This window comes from Corylus avellana, chromosome 5, assembly GCF_965113065.1.
Source record: "Corylus avellana chromosome 5, dhCorAvel1.hap1.2, whole genome shotgun sequence".
Classification (NCBI taxonomy): Eukaryota; Viridiplantae; Streptophyta; class Magnoliopsida; order Fagales; family Betulaceae; genus Corylus; species Corylus avellana.
Window position 1 is genome coordinate 16,747,746 of NC_142494.1, and position 22,391 is coordinate 16,770,136.

Sequence of the window (22,391 nt, forward strand, 5' to 3'; positions counted from 1 at the left end):
TTTCATTTTAAAAGAAACAAATAATTATTTCATTCCACCATCTTTTATTCTCAATACTGACAATTCTTTTTCCTAATTGAATAATCCATTCTCTCTTAAGGGATAGCTCAATCGGCTGGAGACAGCGCGTTATGAAGCGAAGGTCACTCGTTTAAATCTCTCTTTCCCCTTTCCCTCTTCTCCTCTTGTGTGGACATATAAAAAATAAAAAAATAAAAAAATAATTGAATAACCCATTATATACGCGTACAAAACCAGGCCTAAACCTAATTTGACTAACTTTGGATCATCAAATCTTAATAAAACCTAAATAAAACTAAGAACACAATGAACTACGTCCTTCCCGCATCATCCAATCTTAATGCAAATATGAAGATAATTGGTTATGGGTAGCATAATTTCTTCAATCTTGTCACCATAAATTCAGGCTTTACATTCTCTTCAAGAGTCAAAATCGCACCACGAGTCCAGTTTTCAAGACTCATAACAATTAGGAAATTAAGGGGAAAATGGGGGCACGAAAGACAAAACAAAGTCCAAAATTCTTCGCAATTTTCAAAATCACAGTAGCACGTATAATAATCACTACTTTCTCAATCCTCGTATCCATTTTTTCTCTCTATATATTGGTCGATGATGGCCCGTGGCATTTAATTGGTGAAATAATTAAAAGAAATTGATAAGTCAAATTTTTTACCTAATTACTTTATCAATTATAGACTACCACATCAGTTTATATGACTTTATAGTAAAAGTTGCCGGGCTCATTTTCTAATGCATCTTTTTTTCTTATTTTCTTTTCTTTTTAATAAAAAATTAAAAAATATATATTAACAAACAATTCAGCACATAAATTATTTACAGAACATTTAAAATTATTTTTAACTTTATGTCACATCATAACTAAAAAACAAAAAATTACCATCTAAAAAACATTAACAAACGTCAAGTCTATAGTAACTTCCCTCACACCACACGTTTGTTAATACGCAAATTATATGCATAAGTTTATGTATCTACAACATCCATGACATGAGTAACCTTTGTGCAAAAAAGCCTTTTTAACACTAGTCTTACTACAAGAAGGAATTTTTTCGCTTTTTATTTATTATATTTCATACTTAGGGATCGCACCAAGAGCAGAACTAGAATATCAGGAGAGGAGGGACAAAACTAAAATATATATATATATATTAGTTTTGGAGATAAAATTAATTTCGAGGGGTTTATTTCATAAAAATACATAAAATTCAGAATAAATTTTCAATTTTTGTGCATTTGTAGAATTTTGTTGGGGCCATAGACCCCCCAAAGGAGGGGTGGTTCTGCCCTTGTATCACACTCTATCTGGCTTGTAGGACAAAATATTCTCTCCTATACATTTTTGCCCCCATTCACCAAAGAAAAAAAAAAGAAGAGAGCAAGCAGAGAGAATAAAACCTCTATGATTCCATCATTGAGCAATCAGACGACTCTTTAGTGACCAGAAATCCATGATGACTCCTTTGATGCTTCTTTCACTAAAAATGAAACAAAAGTGAAATTCAAACTCAAAGATGGAAAGTACTCCAACGAAGCCTCAAGAAATCTTTAGAACAACTTCAAAATCAATGTAAAAAAGATGAAAATAAAAATGAGAATCAACATTGAAATCTTTGAATATAGATCAAATCTGAACAAATTAACAAGGATTCTGAATTCAAATACTTGGCGAGAAAATCAAAAGGGTCAAAATGAGAAATAATCATGAAATGTACTCACTTATTGGGATATGAGCTTTCTTCCTTCAATCATCATCTATACTCATTTCAGAATTATGATCACACCTCAATCTTTTAAACTCTCGATGGTCACCGAAGCAACCATGGCTTGATTCTACTTTATCATCGAGATTATGTTTGCACCTCAATCTTTTCGCCATCAAAACAACTATGGTTTGATTCTGCTTCATCATCACCAAGGCCTCTTTTAGACTTGACCGCAACCTGATGTATAGTCAACGCATCTCCATCGTCAGTAAAAAATGACAAATAAGCTTTTCCACGTCACTGTTAGACTCCAGCACACACTCCACGCCAATTTAAATAAACATAACCCCTCTATATTCCATGTGCCATTGTCGTCTTCATCTTCCCCACCAATTCATTGTCCATACTGTCATCTTCATATGCCCCACCAATTATTGCGTCCATCCCCACCGATTCTTGCCGTCATCTTCATCTTCACCGATTCTTTCCTAAGACACTCTTTTGTGGTATCCATCATTCGTACTTTGTGCCTACCACTAAACAGCACAATTGTGCTTGCCATAGAACAAAAAAAAAAAAAAAAAAAGACTGAGAGAGAGAGGGATAGATTGTTTCTGATGCCCAGAAATAATTTTTGAAGATGCTTCAGTGCTCAAAAACAAATCCGAAATTCCATAGAAAGACTGCCCAAAAACGCAGATACCCAAAAATCTCAGAGTAACTTATAGATCAAAGAATGCCCAAAATTTTAAAAGCGGAAGTAAAAAAGCTCCAAAGCAAGGTGGCTTACCGTCGTGACGTTTCCGGTGAGATGGACGCAAGAATCGGTGGGGAAGATGAAGATGAAGACGACGGTAAGAATCGGTGGGGATTGACGCAATAATCGATGGGGAAGATGAAGACGACAGCATGGATAGTGAATCGGTGGGGAAGATAAAGATGACAGTGGCACAGGGTGATATAGAGGGATTAAGTTTATTTAATTTGACGTTGAGTGTGTGTTGAAGTCTGACAATGACGTGGAAAAACTTATTTGTTATTTTTTAAAAGTATAAATAACAAAAAAAAAAAAACACAAGTCTTATTTTTATTGGGTGTAAAGTGGCAATGAAACAGTTTCTGTTAAGTTATTTAACGGGAAATGAGTTCAGGAAATAAAATGTTATTTTGGCCTACCCTATAGATTTATAAATTATTTTTTAAACCACATGAAGTGATTTGTAAATTAGACAAACCACAGGGACCAATTTTGCATTTATCCCAAATAAAAATATAAGTATCAATTACTTAAAAAATAATGTTAGAAACTATATCTTTATTTCTCAATTATCTCACAATACTAATATAATCGTTCCACCCAACCATGCATTGAATTAGTGTTTATTTTTTTAATAATGGATTGCTTCATTAGTTTTCCTTCTTGTATGCCCTCCAAATGCAATGATGTTGGACAATTCAAAGTATTATTGAAAAACGATAAGAATTGCAGGAAAAATGAATTTGGAAGAATAAGATAGGAACGGGGGATACAAAAGGGATTAAATCGCGCAATCCAAAGAGGAGAAATTTACTAGAGTCTCACCACTGAGATAAAGAACGAAGAAGAAGAAGAGTCACATCTCAAAAGAACAAAAATTGTTTATTCATTTACTCTGTCTCCATTGGTGTACAAAGCCATATTAAAAAAAAAAAAAAAACTACTCTCAAGGCTCATTTGGTTTGTGAAATAAGTTCCTTGAATACAATAACTATTTCTATGAAATAATTGTTCATTTGCTTGACATACCATTAATAGGAATAGTAATTCTCATGAGAATAACTATTTCCCTTCAAAGATGAATACTTATTCATTTAAAAAAAAAAAAAAAAATGAGAAGAATAGCTAATTAGCTATTCCTTTATGAGCTTTCCACCAAAAAAATTAAAAATTAAAAATTAAAAAAAAAAAGGGCTAAAGAAACTTTGGCTGGTTGGCCACCCATAAAATAAGTCGGGGGTGGCCAAGACCACCCTTAGAGCCTCTCAGGGGTAGTCGTAGCCACTCCCAAGCGTCATTGGGGGTGGCTGCTAGCCGACCCCCCTTGACAGATTGGTTTTAGTTATTTAAAAATAATAATAATATAATACATTTTTATTGGGCTTAAAAAAATAAATAATAAAAATGTGGGGTTTTTTTCTTTTTTCGATTTTAATAATTTTGGTTCAATTCTAATGAGAATATATGTGTTGTCACCAAACTAAAAATTAAGAATAAGAGAAAACTTTCAATCCGATTCATCTTTTAAACACCACTTTTACATCCTCCAATAAAAATTTGACACCTCACTTAAAAGCACCAAAATACACTAGAGACTCAAACATCGGATCATCACTCTTCTCATTTCCTTCCAACCTGCCAACTGTGAAAGGGTGGGCAATTATTAACCGCTACCCGTGGTTAGCTGTTAGTGGTGTTTTCAAAACCACTAACTTCTCTCTCTCTCTCTCTCTCTCTCTCTCTCTCTATATATATATATATATATATTACTTATTAAGTAACATTAGTGAATATATATTAATTGTATATAATTTATTTAATATACAATAAAAATATATTGTTTGTATGTTATATAATGTAATATTAAGTTTTTAAAAAGACGAGTTAGGCATGAAGCCAAGAACACTGACACATGGAGAGTGAGGTTTTTAATTTGCTTCTTGGCCTTGTCCCAAACTTCCACACCGACGACTACAAGTGTTTTTAATTGCCTCTTATTTGTCCCACATCAAAAAAAAAAAAATTAAAAAAAACCCATCACTTCCACCTTCACTTATCTATATAAAGCACATATACTTTCTTAATCCTGTAAATATTGCCTTAGTCAAGCACTTAAGCTGGGCGAGCCAAGAGCCAAGCTTCGAGTACTCGGCTTGCCTGGCAAGCGAGCTTGGCTAGTCAGGGAAAATGGCAAGCTGAGCCAAGAACAATTTTTTTAATTTTTTTTTTTTCCTTTAAAAAACCGCTAACCGTATAGGCAGTTAGCGGAAGCGGTTAGTAAATTTTACTAACAGCCTCGACAGTTACGGTTAGCGGTTTTAGCCAATAACCACTAATTGTAACGGCTTTTTCACCTACAAAATACTAGACACACCACAAACTAGAGAGAATGAAAGAAACATGGCCATAAACCAAAATGCACTCTGCAACAATCAACATTCCATTACAATATTTTGAACACAACCAAATATTAAAAGGAAATCAAAATTCCCGTCTCAAGGGAAATCAAAGACCCAAGGGAGAGGAAAGCTGTCCTTGATGAACGTCAAACCAGAGGCGGCCATGGCTAGGTGTGGTAGCACAATCTTTGATTTCTTTTCATGACTTGGCTTTCAATTGCTTCTCCTCTATTAGCCTAGATGTAGTATCTGCTGCCTGCAAGCAATAACCACCAAATGCATGATAATAGGACACTGGAATTCTTTTAAAACCTGTCAAAGTTTTCAGATAATATATATGGACGCCAAGGGGCATGGGAACCTCCAACTGGTTAGGGATTGCACTCTGTCCCGCTTGTAGGAAAAAAGGAAACAAAAGTGCAATTCAAAAAGTGATAAAACCACTAGAAAAATTGAAAGTACTCCACTGAAGCCACAAGAAATCATTATAACTACTTCAGAATCAATGTCAAAAAAAAAAAAAAAAAACAAAACAAATAAATGAGAATCCATATTGAGATCTTTGAACACAAATCAAATCTAGAGAAACCCAGATTCATAATTCAAATAATTAGGAAAAAAATCATGAAATGCACTTGCTTATTGTGATATGAGCTTTCCTTCTTCAAGCGTCATCTATACTCATTTCAGAATTATCATCACATCTCAATCTTTTAGGCTCTCGTTCATCATCCAAGCAACCATGGCTCGATTCTGCTTTATCATCACCGAGGCTTCTTTTAGACTTAATTCCAACCTGATCTGTAGATGCATCTTCATCATCACTAACAACAATGACACCCTTATTCGATGTAGATGCATAGTGAATCATTTTTCCATCAATAACCATGTCGAATACTGGGCAGACCCCTATCTTCTTAACATCGAATCCCAACCCAAAATCTACGATAACCTCTACTTCATCACCAGCCTCCGAATGGAACCAATGTGTAGAAAAATTGGCTTGCCACATGTGATCTCCATCGTCATCGGTATTTACTGCATTAGTTGTTATTGGACTCATAGTCTCAGTCCTACCCTTGGTATAATTGATTATTGAAATGCTATTGGTAGGAAAACCAAGACCTAGTATCCTGTCAGGACATGCTGAGTAAACAATGCATACAGTGAACCATTGGATATTACCATCAATAATGTGAGGTACTTTAAAACATAAGGAGGGTCCCTCGTCCTTATACGTAAACCAATCAGGAATATCATTGCCAGGGAGAAAAATGCCCAAAGCAATACCAAATCCTCTGAGACTCCATTCCTGTACCATCAAAACCATGATGCATATAAGTTGTGCTTTGAAACGTATTTAGAGAAAGAGAGGTAGAGAGACAGAGACGCAGAGAGACAGAGAGAGAGAGAGAGAGAGAGAGAGAGAGAGAGAGAGAGAGAGAGAGAGAGAATTGACCTCCAGGATTCTTTGTTTAAAAGAATTAGTTAGATTGCTGCACCCTTCCATTTGAATCTCTCTAATGGACATCAACAACGTATCCAAGCCTGGAATCTCGACTAATTTATTGCAATTAGCGAGGTACAAATATTCCAAATTTGAGATATTTGATAGATTTGGCATTCTTTCCAATGCTGTGCAGTCTGTTGCGCGAAGACTATTCAAACTTGGTGGTAAATCTGGAATTGATTGAAGCTTTGTGCAATAATCCAAATCGAGAGTATGAAGTTTTGAAAGACCACCAAGGCTCGATGGTAAGCTATGAAACTGATTGTTTTGTAGATCTAAATATTGAAGAGAACATAAACTCCCAAGATCTTTAGGAATTGCATCATCTGATAAGTTGCAATCGCTTAGACATAAATCTCTAAGTGAGATCAAGCCTTGTAGTGAAGCAGGCAATAGATTGACTGACTTTGGACTTTTCCTTGGGTATATGAAAGACCAAAGAAGTGACGGGAGTGTCTTAGATGGTGATCCTTTACACCCACACAACGACAAGTGTTTGAGGTTCTTCAATTGTACTATGGTACATGGCACTTGTCTTATAGCGGTGTCATCTGCAAGAAAAGTTGTCAAGGATTCCATCTCCCCCAACTCCTCAGCCAAATTGTCAATACTAGAACAACCAGAAATTATGAGAGTTTGAAGAGACTTCAACCTATAGAAACTCTTTGGTAGACTTTCAAGACTTTTGCAATCTTTCAAATTTACCAAAACAAGATTATTAAGATCTCCAATAGATTGGTGAATCTCAAACAAACTCGTACAATCTTTGAGTATTAGTTTCTCAAGATTAGGAAGTCCTGCAAAGTTAGGGGTCTGAGATAGGTAATGAGAATGACTGAGATTTAGGAATTTCAACTTCTCGAACAGTTCCTGAACAAATGAGAAAAGAAAGAAACAAAAATATTAGCACTAAAATGTCAAAACTTATGGCTTAATGGTTAGGGGTAATAATATACCTTGGAGTTTTTCCAAATTTGTGTGAGGTTGCTATATCGCAAGTCAATCGCAACTAGGTTTCTTGAGTAAAACTTGTTTGGAAAAAGCTTTAGAGGGAATCCGTGCCAACGGAGCCACCTTAAATCTTTGGAAACATGCTCATAATCTCCAGTAAGGTGTACATGATCAAGGTGGAGTAATCTCAATCTTTGCATCTTTATAAATGTTCTTGTACTGAAAGTCACTGTACTTAATCTTGGCAATTTTAAAGTAAGTCCTTCAACTGCTTTTGTTCCCTGTCAAGTAAAGTTGGGAGTTTTTTAATGTACTTATCAAAAAAGAAAGGAAAAACTACATGTATTCCCTTGAACTAACACTCAATTTGTAAATACCTTCCACACTTTAAAAAGTGACAATCAACTCCCTCAAACTACTCAACACTTTTAGGTTACCTTCTTTATTAATATTTTTTTGTTAAATTGGAAGGAAAAAATCCTCGCATGACCAATTTGACATTTTCTTACGAATATACCCCGCATGAGATGTGTAAAAATACAATTATCCCCCTTACATATAATAATAATAATAATCTACCATAGCCTCCCCTTGCCACGGGGATTCATGGCTTGGCCGTGGGTCACTTGGGCAAAGACCCATGACCTAGTTGTGGGTCTCCATGGCCAGGACCCACGGTGACAACAGCCTAGCCCTGTGTCTAGGGAGACTCATAGTTAAGTCGTGCGTTTCTATGGCTAGGGGTGGCCGTGGATCTTTGGCCACGGAAACCCAAGGCCATGGCCAAATCCACGGTCAGGCAGTGGTGAATTACTTTCTTTTAATGTTTTTTTTTTTTTTTTTTTCACATATCTTATCTCGAGTATAATAGCCTTTTTAAGTCCAAATTATTCAAGTGAAAAATTTTCCACCCAATTTAACAGAAAATGCTAACAGAAAAAGTAATATGAAGGTTTTGCGTAGTTTGGAGGAATCGATTGTCACTTTTTAAAATTTGAGAAAGGAGGTGTGTTTGCAAATCTGGTATAAGTTCGAGAGAAATAAGTATAATTTCCGGAAAAATGAAATATAAACATGCTTGTAGTGTCTGACACAAAGCAAGTACTATGTAACCTATAGTTTGCACCCTCAAATTATAACAAGGAAAATGCCCCATTTTTCTAATCCTCCCCAATATTTGAGCCAACCAATGCATTCTTGCAGATTATTTCATTTAGCCAAGGCTAGCATACTATAATATAACCATGCTTGAAAGTAACAAAATAGTAGAATGAAGTTAGCAAAGAAAACAAATATGGGCCTAGTGAAATCATAAATTCTCCCTTAAAAATGAGATATGGGAATCAAGAGCAATCATTTCCTTACAACTCTACCCAAATCATACCGTTATTTGGTATAAACAAAGACAAAGGAAACACATTGTTCCCCAAACTCCAATATGCCTCACATAAATAGCTCTAAACCCACATCTGTTTTAGCCACACCACTCACCTATTACGACAATCAGCCCCTACCCACTGAAATGTAACCAAAACTGGCCAAACAAACTAATGCGACTGGTAACAGAGTAGATTCGTAAAGGAACCTAGACTTTTAAATTCATAAGGGAACCTAAACCTTTTGACAAACACAAGGTTTGAATATAATTTTCTCAAGCTTACTTCTTCATTAATAGTCTCCCCTTTAAATAGATGAGCAATACTAATTGGTTACAAAGAGAATTACTAATCCAAATAGGACACTTAAATAATCTAAGTACCTAGCTGACATTAACTCCAACTAAGACTCTAACTCTACTAAGAAACTAGTCTGACTCAACTTGGACTTGGGCTTGGAGTACTACTCCTTATGGAATTATAATTCATTAGTGGACTCTACTAGGGTGAATTGCAATCATTTGAAGTTCAAAGTTGATTTAAACCCTTTTTTTTTTTTTTTTTGTTATAGTGGAAGTCCTTACCTTGCCTTGCAAATATGTCAATTGCATCCTCATGCAACCATAATCTACTACGCTTTCCGGGTATTTTAGGGCATTCTTCACGAACAATTTCTCTTCCCATGTCTCGAAGCAAATCATGCATTATGAGTTTGTTTCTCTCACCAACTAAAAGAAGACACCGCTGAATGAGGACACTAATTCCAATCTCTGCAAAAAAGTTACAATCATCCAATATTTGTATAACATAGTTTTTGTCCATTCCGATAAAAAAACATGATATATCAAGGAATATATCCTTTTGAGTACTATCACTTAATCCATCAAAGCTTTTTTTTGATAAGTAAGTAGCTGACTTTATTAAAAGCGTAGGCGCCCCGAAGTACACTGGAAGTATACAAGGAGGATCACCTAACTAGAAAGGGAAAAACGTACAAGGAAATCATTATAGCTAATCGAAACCGGAAAAACAAACGCTACAGTCCAAAGATACAGAGTATGAAAACAATAGGATAAAAAGTCCTCGAAAGACCTCTCCACGTCCTCGAAGCACCTATTATTTCTCTCTCTCCATAAACACCAAAAAAAGCAAGTAGGCACCATCTTCCAGACTGCAGCACTCCCCCCCCTTCCTGCAGACCACCAACATGCTAGCAACTCGAAAACCCGACCAGGCATCACCCATGATAACCCAAAACGGCCAAAAAAGGCACTCCACAAAGCAGACGCTACCTCACAATGAATAAGAAGATGATCCACCGTCTCCTCACTCTTCTTACACATCCAACATCTGTTTACCACAATCACATTTCTCTTTCTGAGATTATCTAAGGTCAGAATTTTCCCCCAAGCCGCCGACCACGCAAAAAAAGCTGCCCTTGGAGGAGCCTGTGTCCACCACACACTCTTCCAGGGGAATCTCCTCCCTTCCGAGCATGCCAAGGATAGAAAGAGAGACTTGACCTTGAAGGTACCTCTTTTGGAAGGGTTCCACCATAATCTATCTTCCGACCCTCTTCTCACTCCTGTAGAATGTAACACCTGGAAAAAAGAGGCAAAGGCCTCCACCTCCCAATCATGAGCCGCCCTCAAAAAACTCACGTTCCACTGGTTGGATCCCCTTAGCATCTCCACGTTATCCGCAACTGAGGCCTCCTTTGCACAAGCAATACTATAAAGGATCGGGAAAGCTATCTTGAGAGCTGAATCTCCACACCACCAATCATGCCAAAAGCTAATCCTAGACCCATCCCCCACTACAAATCTCGTAAAGCCTTTGAAAGTTTCCCACCCTTTCCTAATATTCTTCCATAATCCTACCCCAAGCGTGCCTCCAGGCTCAACTGAACACCATCCTCCCCATAAACTTCCAAACTTCGCATCTATAACAACTCTCCACCAAGCATCTCTTTCCGACCCATAACGCCACAACCATTTCCCTAAAAGAGCGCGGTTGAAGACCAATAAATTCCTGATCCCCAACCCTCCCTCCTTGATCGGAGTGCAAACCTGCGACCACTTCACCAAGTGGTATTTGAACTCTTCGCCTATCCCTCCCCAAAGAAAATTGCGTTGAAGCTTCTCAATGCGCTTAGCAACACTCACCGGAATAGGGAAAAGAGACAAGTAATAAGTGGGCATGTTAGCAAGAGTGCTCTTAATAAGGGTGACCCTACCCCCTTTCGACAAATACACCCTTTTCCAGCTGGCCAACCGGTATTCAATCTTCTCGATCACTCCATCCCAAATATGCTTGGACCTACAAGAGCCCCCCAACGGGAGACCAAGGTACTTCACTGGCAAAGTAGCTGCCTCACACCCTAAAATGCCGGCTAACGAAGCCACTTGCTCCACATTCCCCACCGGGATAAGCATCGATTTAGCCAAATTAACCTTCAACCCGGAAACAGCTTCAAACAACAAGAACAAACTCCGCAAGTAGCGTAACTGAGCAGGCCTAGCATTGCAGAAAATCAAGGTGTCGTCGGCAAAAAGAAGATGGGAGACTGTAGTGTTACCAATTTTGAAGCCTTCTAACAACCCCCTATGAACCGCCGCCGAAATCATCCTACTTAGGACCTCCATCACAAACACAAACAGCAAAGGAGAGAGAGGATCCCCTTGTCTCAAACCCCTGGAGCTACTAAAAAAACCTTTACGAGACCCATTTACCAGAATTGAGAATCGCACCGAGGAAATGCAATGATGAATCCAGGAACACCAAACCCCTCCAAAACCACACCTCCTTAGCAAGTACAACAAGAAGTCCCAATTCACATGATCGTAAGCTTTTTCCAAATCCATTTTGCAAATGACCCCTGGCTCCCCAGATCTCATCCTACTACCAAGGCATTCATTAGCAATCAAGATGGGATCTAGAATCTGCCGACCTTTGATGAAAGCATTTTGCGACTTGGAGATAATCTTGTCCAACACAACCTTCAATCTATTTGCTAAAACCTTGGCAATAATTTTGTACATACCTCCCACAAGGCTAATCGGGCGGAAATCCTTAAGATTGATGGCACCGGGAATCTTTGGAATGAGCGAAATGAATGAGGCGTTGAGGCTCTTAACAAACATCCCGCCAGCATGGAAAGCATTGAAGACCCTCATAATGTCCTCCCTCACCACATCCCAACAAGCTTGGAAGAACGCCATAGAATACCCATCGGGGCCCGGTGCCTTGTTACCATTCATCTTAAACACGACCTTTCTAACCTCTTCCTCTTCAAAATCTCTCTCCAACCAGCTGGCCTCTCCCTCTGAGATGGAATCCAAGGAAATACCATCTACCAAAGGCCTCCAACTGTGATGTTCAGCAAAGAGCTTTTGGTAGAAATCAACAATGTGCTCACTAATCTCATCCTGATTTGAAGAAAGATTATCCCCAATCATAAGATTCTCTATCGAATTATATCTTCTGTTAGAGTTGGCTATGGAATGAAAGAATTTAGTGCACTTGTCCCCTTCCTTTAACCAACACACCCTAGACTTCTGTCTCCAACTAATCTCCTCCATAAGAGTACACTTCTCTAATTCTCGAACCACCTCGGCCTTCCTCGCTAACTCCTCCTCGTTCAAAGCCCTACTTTCTTCGTGCTCATCAAACACCCGGAGATCCTCAAGAAGAGTCCGCTTATTCCTCTCAATGTTACCAAACACCTCCTCATTCCAAGTCTTCAAATTCAGCTTCAAGGCCTTGAGTTTGCGAGCGAGAACAAAACTCGGCGAACCATGGAACTCAAAAGAATCCCACCATTGTTTCACTAACGCAACAAACCCTTCCTCCTTAAGCCACATATTCTCAAACCTGAATGGCCTTTTCCCCTGGGATACCTCCCCCAACTCTAGCATAATTGGGAAGTGATCCGAACATAGACGTGGAAGCCTCTTCTGCCTCACCCCTGGAAACCAGGCTTCCAGCTCTGGAGAAACAAGAAATCGATCAATCCTAGACCATAGCGGAGGATCTTGAGAAACCGACCAAGTACAGGCACCCCCTCCAAGGGGGAGATCCATAAGCCCTTGTTCAGAAATAAAATCTGAGAAACCCATCATCGCAGAATCCAGACGAGCTCCACCCGATCTTTCACTAGGAAAACGGGTAACATTGAAATCTCCCCCAATACACCATGGCACGTTCCACCAACTAAGAACACCAGCCAACTCATCCCAAAGGAGCCTTCTATCCCTATCAATATTCGGACCATACACCCCTGCAAAAGCCCACATAGAGAGGTCTGCCACGTTCCTGAAAGACACAGCCAGGGTAAAATCCCCTATACAGACATCGATCTTCTCCACCACCCTAGTATCCCACATGATTAAAATGCCACCCGAGGCCCCACTAGACTCCAAACAGCACCAATCCACATGATTTCGCCTCCATAAACTGCGAACAATGTTTCTAGACATAGCCTGAATCTTGGTTTCTTGAAGGCAAACAACATCTGCATTCCAGTCCCTAAGCAAATTGCTCACCCTCAAGCGCTTATCCCTCTTATTCAATCCTCTCACATTCCAAGAGATTATGCTTATCTTCATAACACTTCTACATTCCCCCTCCCTTTCCTGCTTCCCCGAACCGAGCTCCCACTTCTGGCATCATAATTCACCGAACACTCCAAATTCCTCATCTCCCTTTTACCCTTAGTGCCGCTATTGGAAGTAGACACCATCCCATTATTTCGACGTTCCTCTTCTAGAGAGGTTAACAATGCTAACAATTGCAACTTATGACCGGCGAACGAAATCCCCACGATCGGATATATCTCATTGGCACACTGAATAACCCAATCGGAATAACCTGCTGCATAACTGTTCAAAGGCGAAGGCCCATAACTGTTCAAAGGCGAAGGCCCCTCTGTTTCACACGCCTCTGCCCTCCCACCTTCCTTACTCCTATCATCAACCATGACATCACCCCCACTACTCTTAGCTACCACCACCTGACCAACCAAACCTGCACACTGGAGTCCACCATTTGAAGGATCATCGTCCCAGACATGCAGCCCACCAGTGTACCTTAGTTGCTGCATTTGACCCAATCCCCCACTAGCCTGACCGACAACCTGGAGCCCTTCACCGCCATACCAAGGTACCAACTCATTGCCCTCACACACTGTACCTGGCTTCACCGGCATCTTCTGGTGCAAAACAGTATCCCCACCGCCCAAAACCACCATCGCCGGTGCTCCGACAGCTCCAGGAATCTCCCCAGAATCGACCCACTCAAGTACCTCATCGGCGGCAACCAAAAATGGCTCCTCCGGCGTTGTCTGACTCGACAGAGGCTCCCCTCCTTCCAATATCACGATCGTCGGAGCACTGCACAAATCGCCGGCCATCTCTGACTCACCGGCGGCAACCACCAACGGCATCTCCGGTTGTGTCTGGCACGGAAACGTCTCCCCCATGTCCTTAAACACGATCGCCGGCGAGCAACAGTTGTTTCCGGCAAGTATCGACGCTTCTGTACTGTCAGAAAACTCACCGGGACCATCACCAGATTCTAACCTCGCCTGAACCGTGGACTCCACTGTCGAAAACACCCCCTCAACACCAGCCCTCACCGGAACCATCAACGCCGGCCCCTTACCCGCCGAAGCTACCCTCATCGGCTCCTCTGCCGTGGCTCCTCTAAGTTTTGTTTGAACTTGATCATTAGGGATCCTTTTCAATTTCTCCAATGCACTTTTCCATTCTTGCATGCTCCTAGTGAATAGAAAAGAACCCAAAACTTCAAGAGCTAGTGGTAATCCTCCAGAATAAGCAACAACACTTCTTGACAAGTCCATATAATCTTCTGTGGGATAACTATTCCTAAAGGCATGCCAACTAAAGAGTTCCAGAGATTCATTTTCACTCATTTCTTGGGCTGTATACACTTCGTCCACTTCAAGCGCCTTTAGCAATTGCTCATCCCTACTTGTTATAATAATCCTACTTCCTGAGCCAAACCAATCACGACTTCTAGCTATGGCATTGAGTTGCTCCAATTGGTCTACATCATCAAGTATAACAAGTACCCTTTTACCATGAAGTCGTTCTTTTATCATAGTAATTCCCCTATCAATATTATTCACCTTTATCTTGCCTGTCTTCAAGATATCAGAAAGAAGTTGCTCCTGTAATCGAACCTGACCATCAAGTTGCTTAGAAGTTTCCCTAATATTTGCAAGAAAACTTTTACCCTCAAAACCATTAAAAAAGTGGTTATATATGGCTTTAGAAATGGTTGTTTTCCCCATTCCACCCATTCCCCAAATTCCTACCATGCGGACATCATCGGCTCCAACCCTTAACAATGAAGTGATGGCTTGCACGCGAGAATCTATTCCAACTGGATAGAGTGTAACATATAAATATGTGCTGTTGACTTCCCTTAAAACCGCTTCAACAATTTTCCTAATAAATTTGGCTTCATGCCTGCAAATTATTTTAGAAATTAGGTAGAGTCAAATCATACAGGTAACCATTTGAATATAGTAAATATTTCATGATGGCAAATAAAAATTCTGCATATATTGGACATTATACCTAATACACTAGTACTTAAAATACTAATTGGGCAAAAATTGAAGAAATTAAACTTTTAGATACCATAAAATAATGTTGCATACGCAAATTTATCTAAACATTTGTGAATATGTTAGCTGTTTAAATTTCCCTTTTTTCATACAAAAATCTGCACATCAAATCCCAACAAAAGCTTGAGACTTCTAAAGAGAAAAGTATACCTCTTGTTATGTATATATAATATTGGACCAAAAGAACGAATTAAAAAAAAAAAAAAAAAAAAAAAAAAAAAAATTGATATATATTGAACATAAACTCGATCACATTTAGACTTATTTCTTACTAAAGCCAATAAGATTAAGCAACGACTTCTAACACATTGCAAGGAATACGGTTAATTCCATCCTGCTATTATCATTATTTTTGTCCATCAAATTTGAAATCTATATCAGTAAAGTTAATGATCTAGAAATGATTGGCTAATGGCTAGAGCGCACTTACCCGTCCACAGTGTTTCTTAGATCCCACCCAGACAAATTAGCAGCCTCAATCAGAGCTCTTCTCCACCTCAGTACCTTGTCTATGTCCAACAAGTAACGCTCTTCATGTTTCAAAAATGCTTCAGCAAAACTACCCGTTTGGTTGCGCACATCCGACGGTTCAACATCATAGAAGATTGGTAGAACCAGCTGCCTCACTGTTCTTCGGCACTCCATGATCTTCACAAGTTCCTCCAAGCACCACCTAGAGGCCGCGTAGTTTCTGGAGAAGACGATGATTGAGATTTTGGACCTTTGTATTGCCGACAACAGTTCGTATGTAATATCTTCTCCTCTTCGAAGCTCGTTGTCATCTCTGAAGGTGTTGATTCCAGCATCTCTTAGAGCAAAATAGAGATGGTCGGTGAAGTTCTTGCGCGTGTCTTCGCCTCTGAAACTCAAGAAGGCGTCATAGGTCCAGCTTGGATGGGAGGAAGAAGATGAAGAGGTGGAGGCACTGGCAGCCATGGCCTGAGGAGAATTGGGGAAAAGTGGTAAATGGCAAAGGAGACGCAGTTCACGAGACTGGGGTGCTCGACTCTACATAATGGCCACTTCAACGAGAGAACCACCTTTTGTTTTTTTATTTTTTTAAGAAGACAATTAGTTCCTTGTCCTTTTGTGTGTGGATGTTTTTTTAAAAATTATTTTTTATTTAATGGCATATTAAAATGATGGTATAAAGTGTCCCCAATAGGTAGCTCAATCGGCTGTGGACCACATCTAATGAAGCGGAGGTCACTAGTTCGAATCTCTCATCCCCCTTCCCTTGTGTGGACATGTCAAAAAAAAAAAAAAAATGATGGTATAAAGTATAAAGTAAGAACCTACCCACCAAAAAAGTATAAAGTATTACGACAATAATGGTCGCTTGTAATATAAGAATAGAATCTTAGCGCGTGAACACTATATTTTGTTCACATCAGTTGGTAGGATGAATTTTAAATATTAGTTACTTAAAATAAAAATATAAGTATCAATTACTTAATTACTTAAAAGAATAATATTAGAAATTATATTTTTATTTCACAATTATCTCACAATATTTACATAACAATTTCACCTAACCATTGAATTAATCTTTATTTTTTTAATAATGAGTTGCTGCATTAGTTTTCCTTCTAATATGCCCTCCAAATGCAAATGATACCAGACAATTTAAAGTACTATAGAATAACAATAAGAATTGCAGAAAAAACGAATTTGGAAGAATATCACGGACAGGGAGTAGAAAATGGATTAAATCCCACAATCCAAAGAGAAGAAAAATTTAGCATAGTCTTACCACCGAGATACAGAGAGAAGAAGAAAAGATTCACACCTCAAAATAACAAAAATTGTTTATTCATTAACTCTTTCTCCATTGGAGTACAAAAGCATATTTAAATATATGCCTTAACAAAATCTCTTTGGTTTGGGGAATAAGATCTTAGAATAAGATGACTATTCCTACGAAATAATTGTTCATTTGTTTGGCACATTATTTCTAGGAATACCTATTCTCACGAGAATAACTATTTTCCTACGAAGATGAATACCTGTTCTTTTAAAAAAAAAAAATTAGAAGAGTAGCTATTCCTTAGAAATTGAATTAGTTTTCCCAACAAAAAAAAAAAAAATCCATATTAATTTTTAAGTTTTTTAACCCAAGAAAAGAAATAAAAATAAAAACAGAAGAAACTATGGGTGGTCGGCCACCCATAACAGAATCTGGGGGTGGTGTGCATTTGTGGGTGGCTAAGACCACCCTCAGGGCCCTTCAAGGGTAGTCGCAGCCACCCCCAAGCGTCGTTTGTGTTGGCTACTGGCCGACCCCTCTTGCTAGATTGGTTTTAGTTATTTTTTAAAATAATAATAATAATAATAAATTTTTATTCAGGTTTTAAAAAAATAAATAATAAAAATGTGAGGTTTTTCATTCATTTTTTTTATTTGGATTTTAATAATTTTGGTTTAACTTTAATGAGAATATATGTGTTGTCACCAAACTAAGAAATAAAAATAATTATTTCATTTCACCCCTCCTTTATTCTCAGTAATAACCATTATTTTTCCTAATTGAATAATCCATTATGTGTAACAAACAGGACCTAAACTTAATTTGACTAACTTTAGGTTATGCCTATTATTTAAATTATAAAATAACACAACTCTTAAAATTTAAATAAAACATAGAATTAAATACTAATAATCTCATTAATTAATAAAACTAAGAACCCAATTAACTCTGTCCCGTACTGCATCATCAAATCTTAATGCGGATTTGAAGATAATTGGTTATGGGTACCATATTTTCTTCAACGTTACCATAAATTCAGGCTTTACAATTTACATTGGTTTCAAGAGTCAAAATCGCACCACAAGGTCATCAAATTCGTTAATACTCGGAACAGATAAGAAATCAAGGGGAGAAGAAGGGGGCACAAAAGACTTAAAAAAAAAAAAAAAAAAAAAAAAAGTCCAAAATTCTTCTCAATTTTCAAAAATAACTAGCATGTATAATAGAGAAATGCTACAATGTCAGTAGATTGTCCTTCGAAATAAGATCCTCTTCATTTCATTTAAAATGGAGAGTATCTATTTAGGCCTCGTTTGGTTCGCGGATTAGACCCTTGGATTGGACTAGCTAACACTAGGTATAGCTAATCCTTTGTTTGGTAACACTCTATTCCTGTGAATAGTCTATTCCCATGAGATTACTAATCCTATATACACAGTGTTAGCTAAGCCACTCAAAAATGAATGGCTTAGCTAATCCTTTCCTATGAGATTAAAATTATCGTGTAAATTGCCCACAACAACCCCACCCTTTTAGCACCCACGTCTCTCAAAGAGACTCTGCAAAACGATCTCCATCTCTCAAAGAGCAACGATTTCTCTTCTCTTCGATTTTTCTTCTTTGTTTCTTGGTTATTTCATTATCTCTCTGTTTCTTGGATTTTTTTTTTTCTTTGTATTGTTTCTCAATTTTTTTTTTTTTTTTCTTCAGTTTTTTCTTATTTCTTTTGATTCTCTGTATCGTTTCTCTTTGATTCTATTTAGGGTTTATTATTTTTATTTTTTTATTCTGTTTCTCTCAATCTTTCTCTATACTTTCTTAGTTTGATTTTTAATTCAGTTAATTCAGTTATATATACATAACCTGTGTTCATAATATATATATATATATATATATATATACATGCTTGAACACAGGTTTCAAGCGTACAACATGTGTTTCAAGCGTACAACCCGTGTTCAAGCGTGTATATATATTTGTAGCGTAATTGTTTAAAAAAACAAAAAACCACATACATGACATAACTAAAAAAAAAAGAAATTATAGTAAAGTTGTTTATGTTTCAAAAAAGAAAAGAAAAGAATGAAAGTCCTTAATAATATAAATTGTATTTATATTATAAGGGTATTTTAGGAAATAAGATCACAATACGATTCCATTCACCAACATATTGCATTGTACCAAACGAAAGAATAGGATTAGGTAGTCTATTCCAGCGTTACAATCAAACAAAGGAATATGACTAGCTAATCTATTCTCAGTGATAGTTAATCACAGTGGTAGCTAATCCTTTTCCAATAGAATAGACAATCCGCGAACCAAACGAGGCCTTAGTGTAAAATGAGGAGTAATATTGTCTTATCATTAAAGTTGAAGGACCAAATTTACAATATTTCTCATCTTTTTACAGATACTCTCTATTTCATTTGAAATGAATTCCCTGTCATTGGGTTCTTATGAGTTGAGTTAACATTTGGTTTTTTTTGGTTTTTTTTTTTTTTTTTTTTTAAATTAAACCAAAAAAGGGGGTCCGGCTAGGTGACTTATTTTTTTCACTCTTCCACATTCATTTTTTCTCTCTCATCTCTCTTCTTAGTTCTCACGCAGATCTCCCTCTATTCCCCCCAAACGCAAAAGCTTCTGAAAATCCAATCTTCTATCTTAAATGAATTTCTAAATATACTTTCTTCAAGAGTAGATGCAATGACTTTCTTTCATTTTTTATTTTTTATTTTTTAATATCAAAGGAGCAAAAAAAAACCAAAATCTAAAAAGCACGAGCTATCAAACGGCGAGCATGCAGTTCCAGGGCCAGCCCAATGTATTTGGGGGCCCTAGGCGAAATTTGTAAGTGAGGCCTTATTTATTTTTTATTTTTATATTTAAATAAAAATTAAATAATATTTATTTTAATATTTTTATTTAAAAATAATTCTTCTTGCTTTTTTGGATGCAAAATTACTGATTAAGTTTTTATATTCAAAATTTTATAAAATAAAATAATATCACACTAACACAAAAACAGCTCCCTCGATGCCTAATGCTAGTGTTTCTTGGACGGCTAAAGCATCTGTCTTGGCAGCCAAGGTTTTAGCGTCCTGGTGAGTGACAATATTTTGAGTAATGGCAGCAATCATCACTCCATTCTCCATGGCCGAATTGGTCACTTTAACCGATCGGAAGAAAATTGGAAGAAAAAGAATATATATATATATATATATATATATATATATATAGGAATAAGAATAAAAACCCCTTTCGTAATCATTTTTTATAACAATTTATCTCAGACCACATGGGAGTGGGACAATATATATTGTTTTGCTTTTAGACCACTGATCTAAGATTAGTGGATGTGAATGTATAGGGCCATTGGATGTTTAACGTAGGCTATTGAATTGTAGTAGAGCACCAACTACAATTGCATTTATTCTGTGTTTTGCACGCACAGATATGCATCTGTTCAACGGCTATTATTGAATCATGGATTCGCTAGATTTAATCAATACTTGAGATTTCTGCATCGAGTGGCGTGGAACAAATCTTATGCAACTACACTTGCACATGATTATATGCAAGGTTTGTCTATTCGATAGTGTGATACAACTGTAATGCAATTTTATTAAATAACAATTATATGGTTTGTGAATTGGCCATGAGATCATTCTTGTTGGTATGATCAAACGTCTTAAATTGAAACTTATAATTGATGATCGTAGGCAACGGTCATGATAACACATGGTCATTTATGTTTCTACATAAGCTTGTAAAAGAATTGAGGCCTTATTGAACTGAAGCCTTTTTTAAATTATTTTTTTATGGAAAAATTTTTTTGGGCCTGGTTAAAAAAATTTCACCAAAAAACTCTTTTTTGGGTCCTAGGCGATGACCTAAGTCGCCTAGCCTTTGGGCCGGCCCTGTGTAGTTCCCATCCTCACACCACTCATTTATTAATACGCAAATCATATTCATACTTATTCGTATCTACAACATCCATGACTCACCTTTGTGCAAAAAAGCTTCTTTATTACAATACTTTTTATTGTTGATGATTTTGATGCCAATATTTTGAGGTCAGTTAGAAAGTCATGGTTTGGTACATTCCCTATATATATGCAATAGCACAAGCAGAATACGTTGAAAGAATTCTAGGAGGCAGCCAGCGGTAACAATATATGGAGTGCAATCTCTATAATCTATTTTCCAACTAACAAAAAATTATTAATTTCGATTGTTTAGTTACTACTTTAAAAAATGGTTCTAAAATTATTGATTCTTGATGTAATTTCATATAATTATATACCGGCCTAATAGCTTCCCTTCACAACATTAATTAATTTTAATAGGAGCAAAAATAACAAGTGATGAAAATATCAACAAACAAAAAAAACGTAAGGTGCCACAAATACACAAAAAGTAGAGAAGAAAACACACCAGCTAGGTAGCAGAAAAAATAACAAGAAAATCAAGATAACGGAGCACTAAGGGAGAAATAAATGCAAGCAGCACGGTCCAAAGATAAGGAGTAATATAGAAAGAAATATGACTCGAGCTCCTCTAATGTCCTCTTGCGGTCGTGAAAATCTATATCATTATTTTTTCCCTCTAAAGGCACCACAAGATGACACGGAATAATGATAAAAACTACCAACAAGAAAGCCATACATGATTCCAATAAGCAAAACCAACTTAACTAACCTTGCAAATGACAATTCGATATGCTTCCACATTCAAAATAGTAGTAATGATGATTGAAAAGTAATAACATTCCTTGGTTCATGTTCTACTACAAAGTTACAAAGTGGATAAACAAATACATCACCCGCTCAATATTTATTATTATTATTATTAAATCTCTAAACCAACAAACTACGTACACACAAAGCAATAAGCATTCTGCAGCAACCAACATTCCATTACAATATTTTGAACACAACCAAATATTGAAAAGAAATCAAAATTCCGGTCCAGAGGGAAATCGAAGACCCATGGGAACTAATTTTTCAGATCCCTACCATTTTTACATTTTAAAACCAGTCAAAGTTTTCAGATAATTAATATGGACACCAAGGGATGCATGGGAACCTCCAACTGGTTAGGGATCGCACTCTGTCCCACTTGTAGGACAAAATCTTCTCTCCTATACATCTTTGCCCACTTTCACCAAAGAGGAAAAGAAGAATCTTTATTGATTCATTCATATTGAAATTATTTTGAAATCTCATGATTATGTGTTAGTTCACTTTACACT

At 37.2% G+C, this 22,391-nt stretch overlaps 1 protein-coding gene across 1 annotated transcript; it reads right to left on the minus strand.

The window, feature by feature from the left end:
- Positions 1–1,765: 1,765 nt before the first annotated feature.
- Positions 1,766–16,399, minus strand: LOC132181917 (TMV resistance protein N). The gene is made up of 9 exons (XM_088516952.1): positions 15,824–16,399; positions 14,444–15,232; positions 9,326–9,636; positions 9,027–9,028; positions 7,371–7,646; positions 6,364–7,284; positions 5,571–6,216; positions 2,156–2,176; positions 1,766–1,929 (listed from the first exon to the last, which is right to left on the minus strand). The coding sequence occupies exons 1-9, from the start codon at positions 16,327–16,329 to the stop codon at positions 1,787–1,789; spliced, it is 3,615 nt and encodes a 1,204-aa protein (XP_088373078.1). The 5' UTR covers positions 16,330–16,399; the 3' UTR covers positions 1,766–1,786.
- Positions 16,400–22,391: the final 5,992 nt, after the last annotated feature.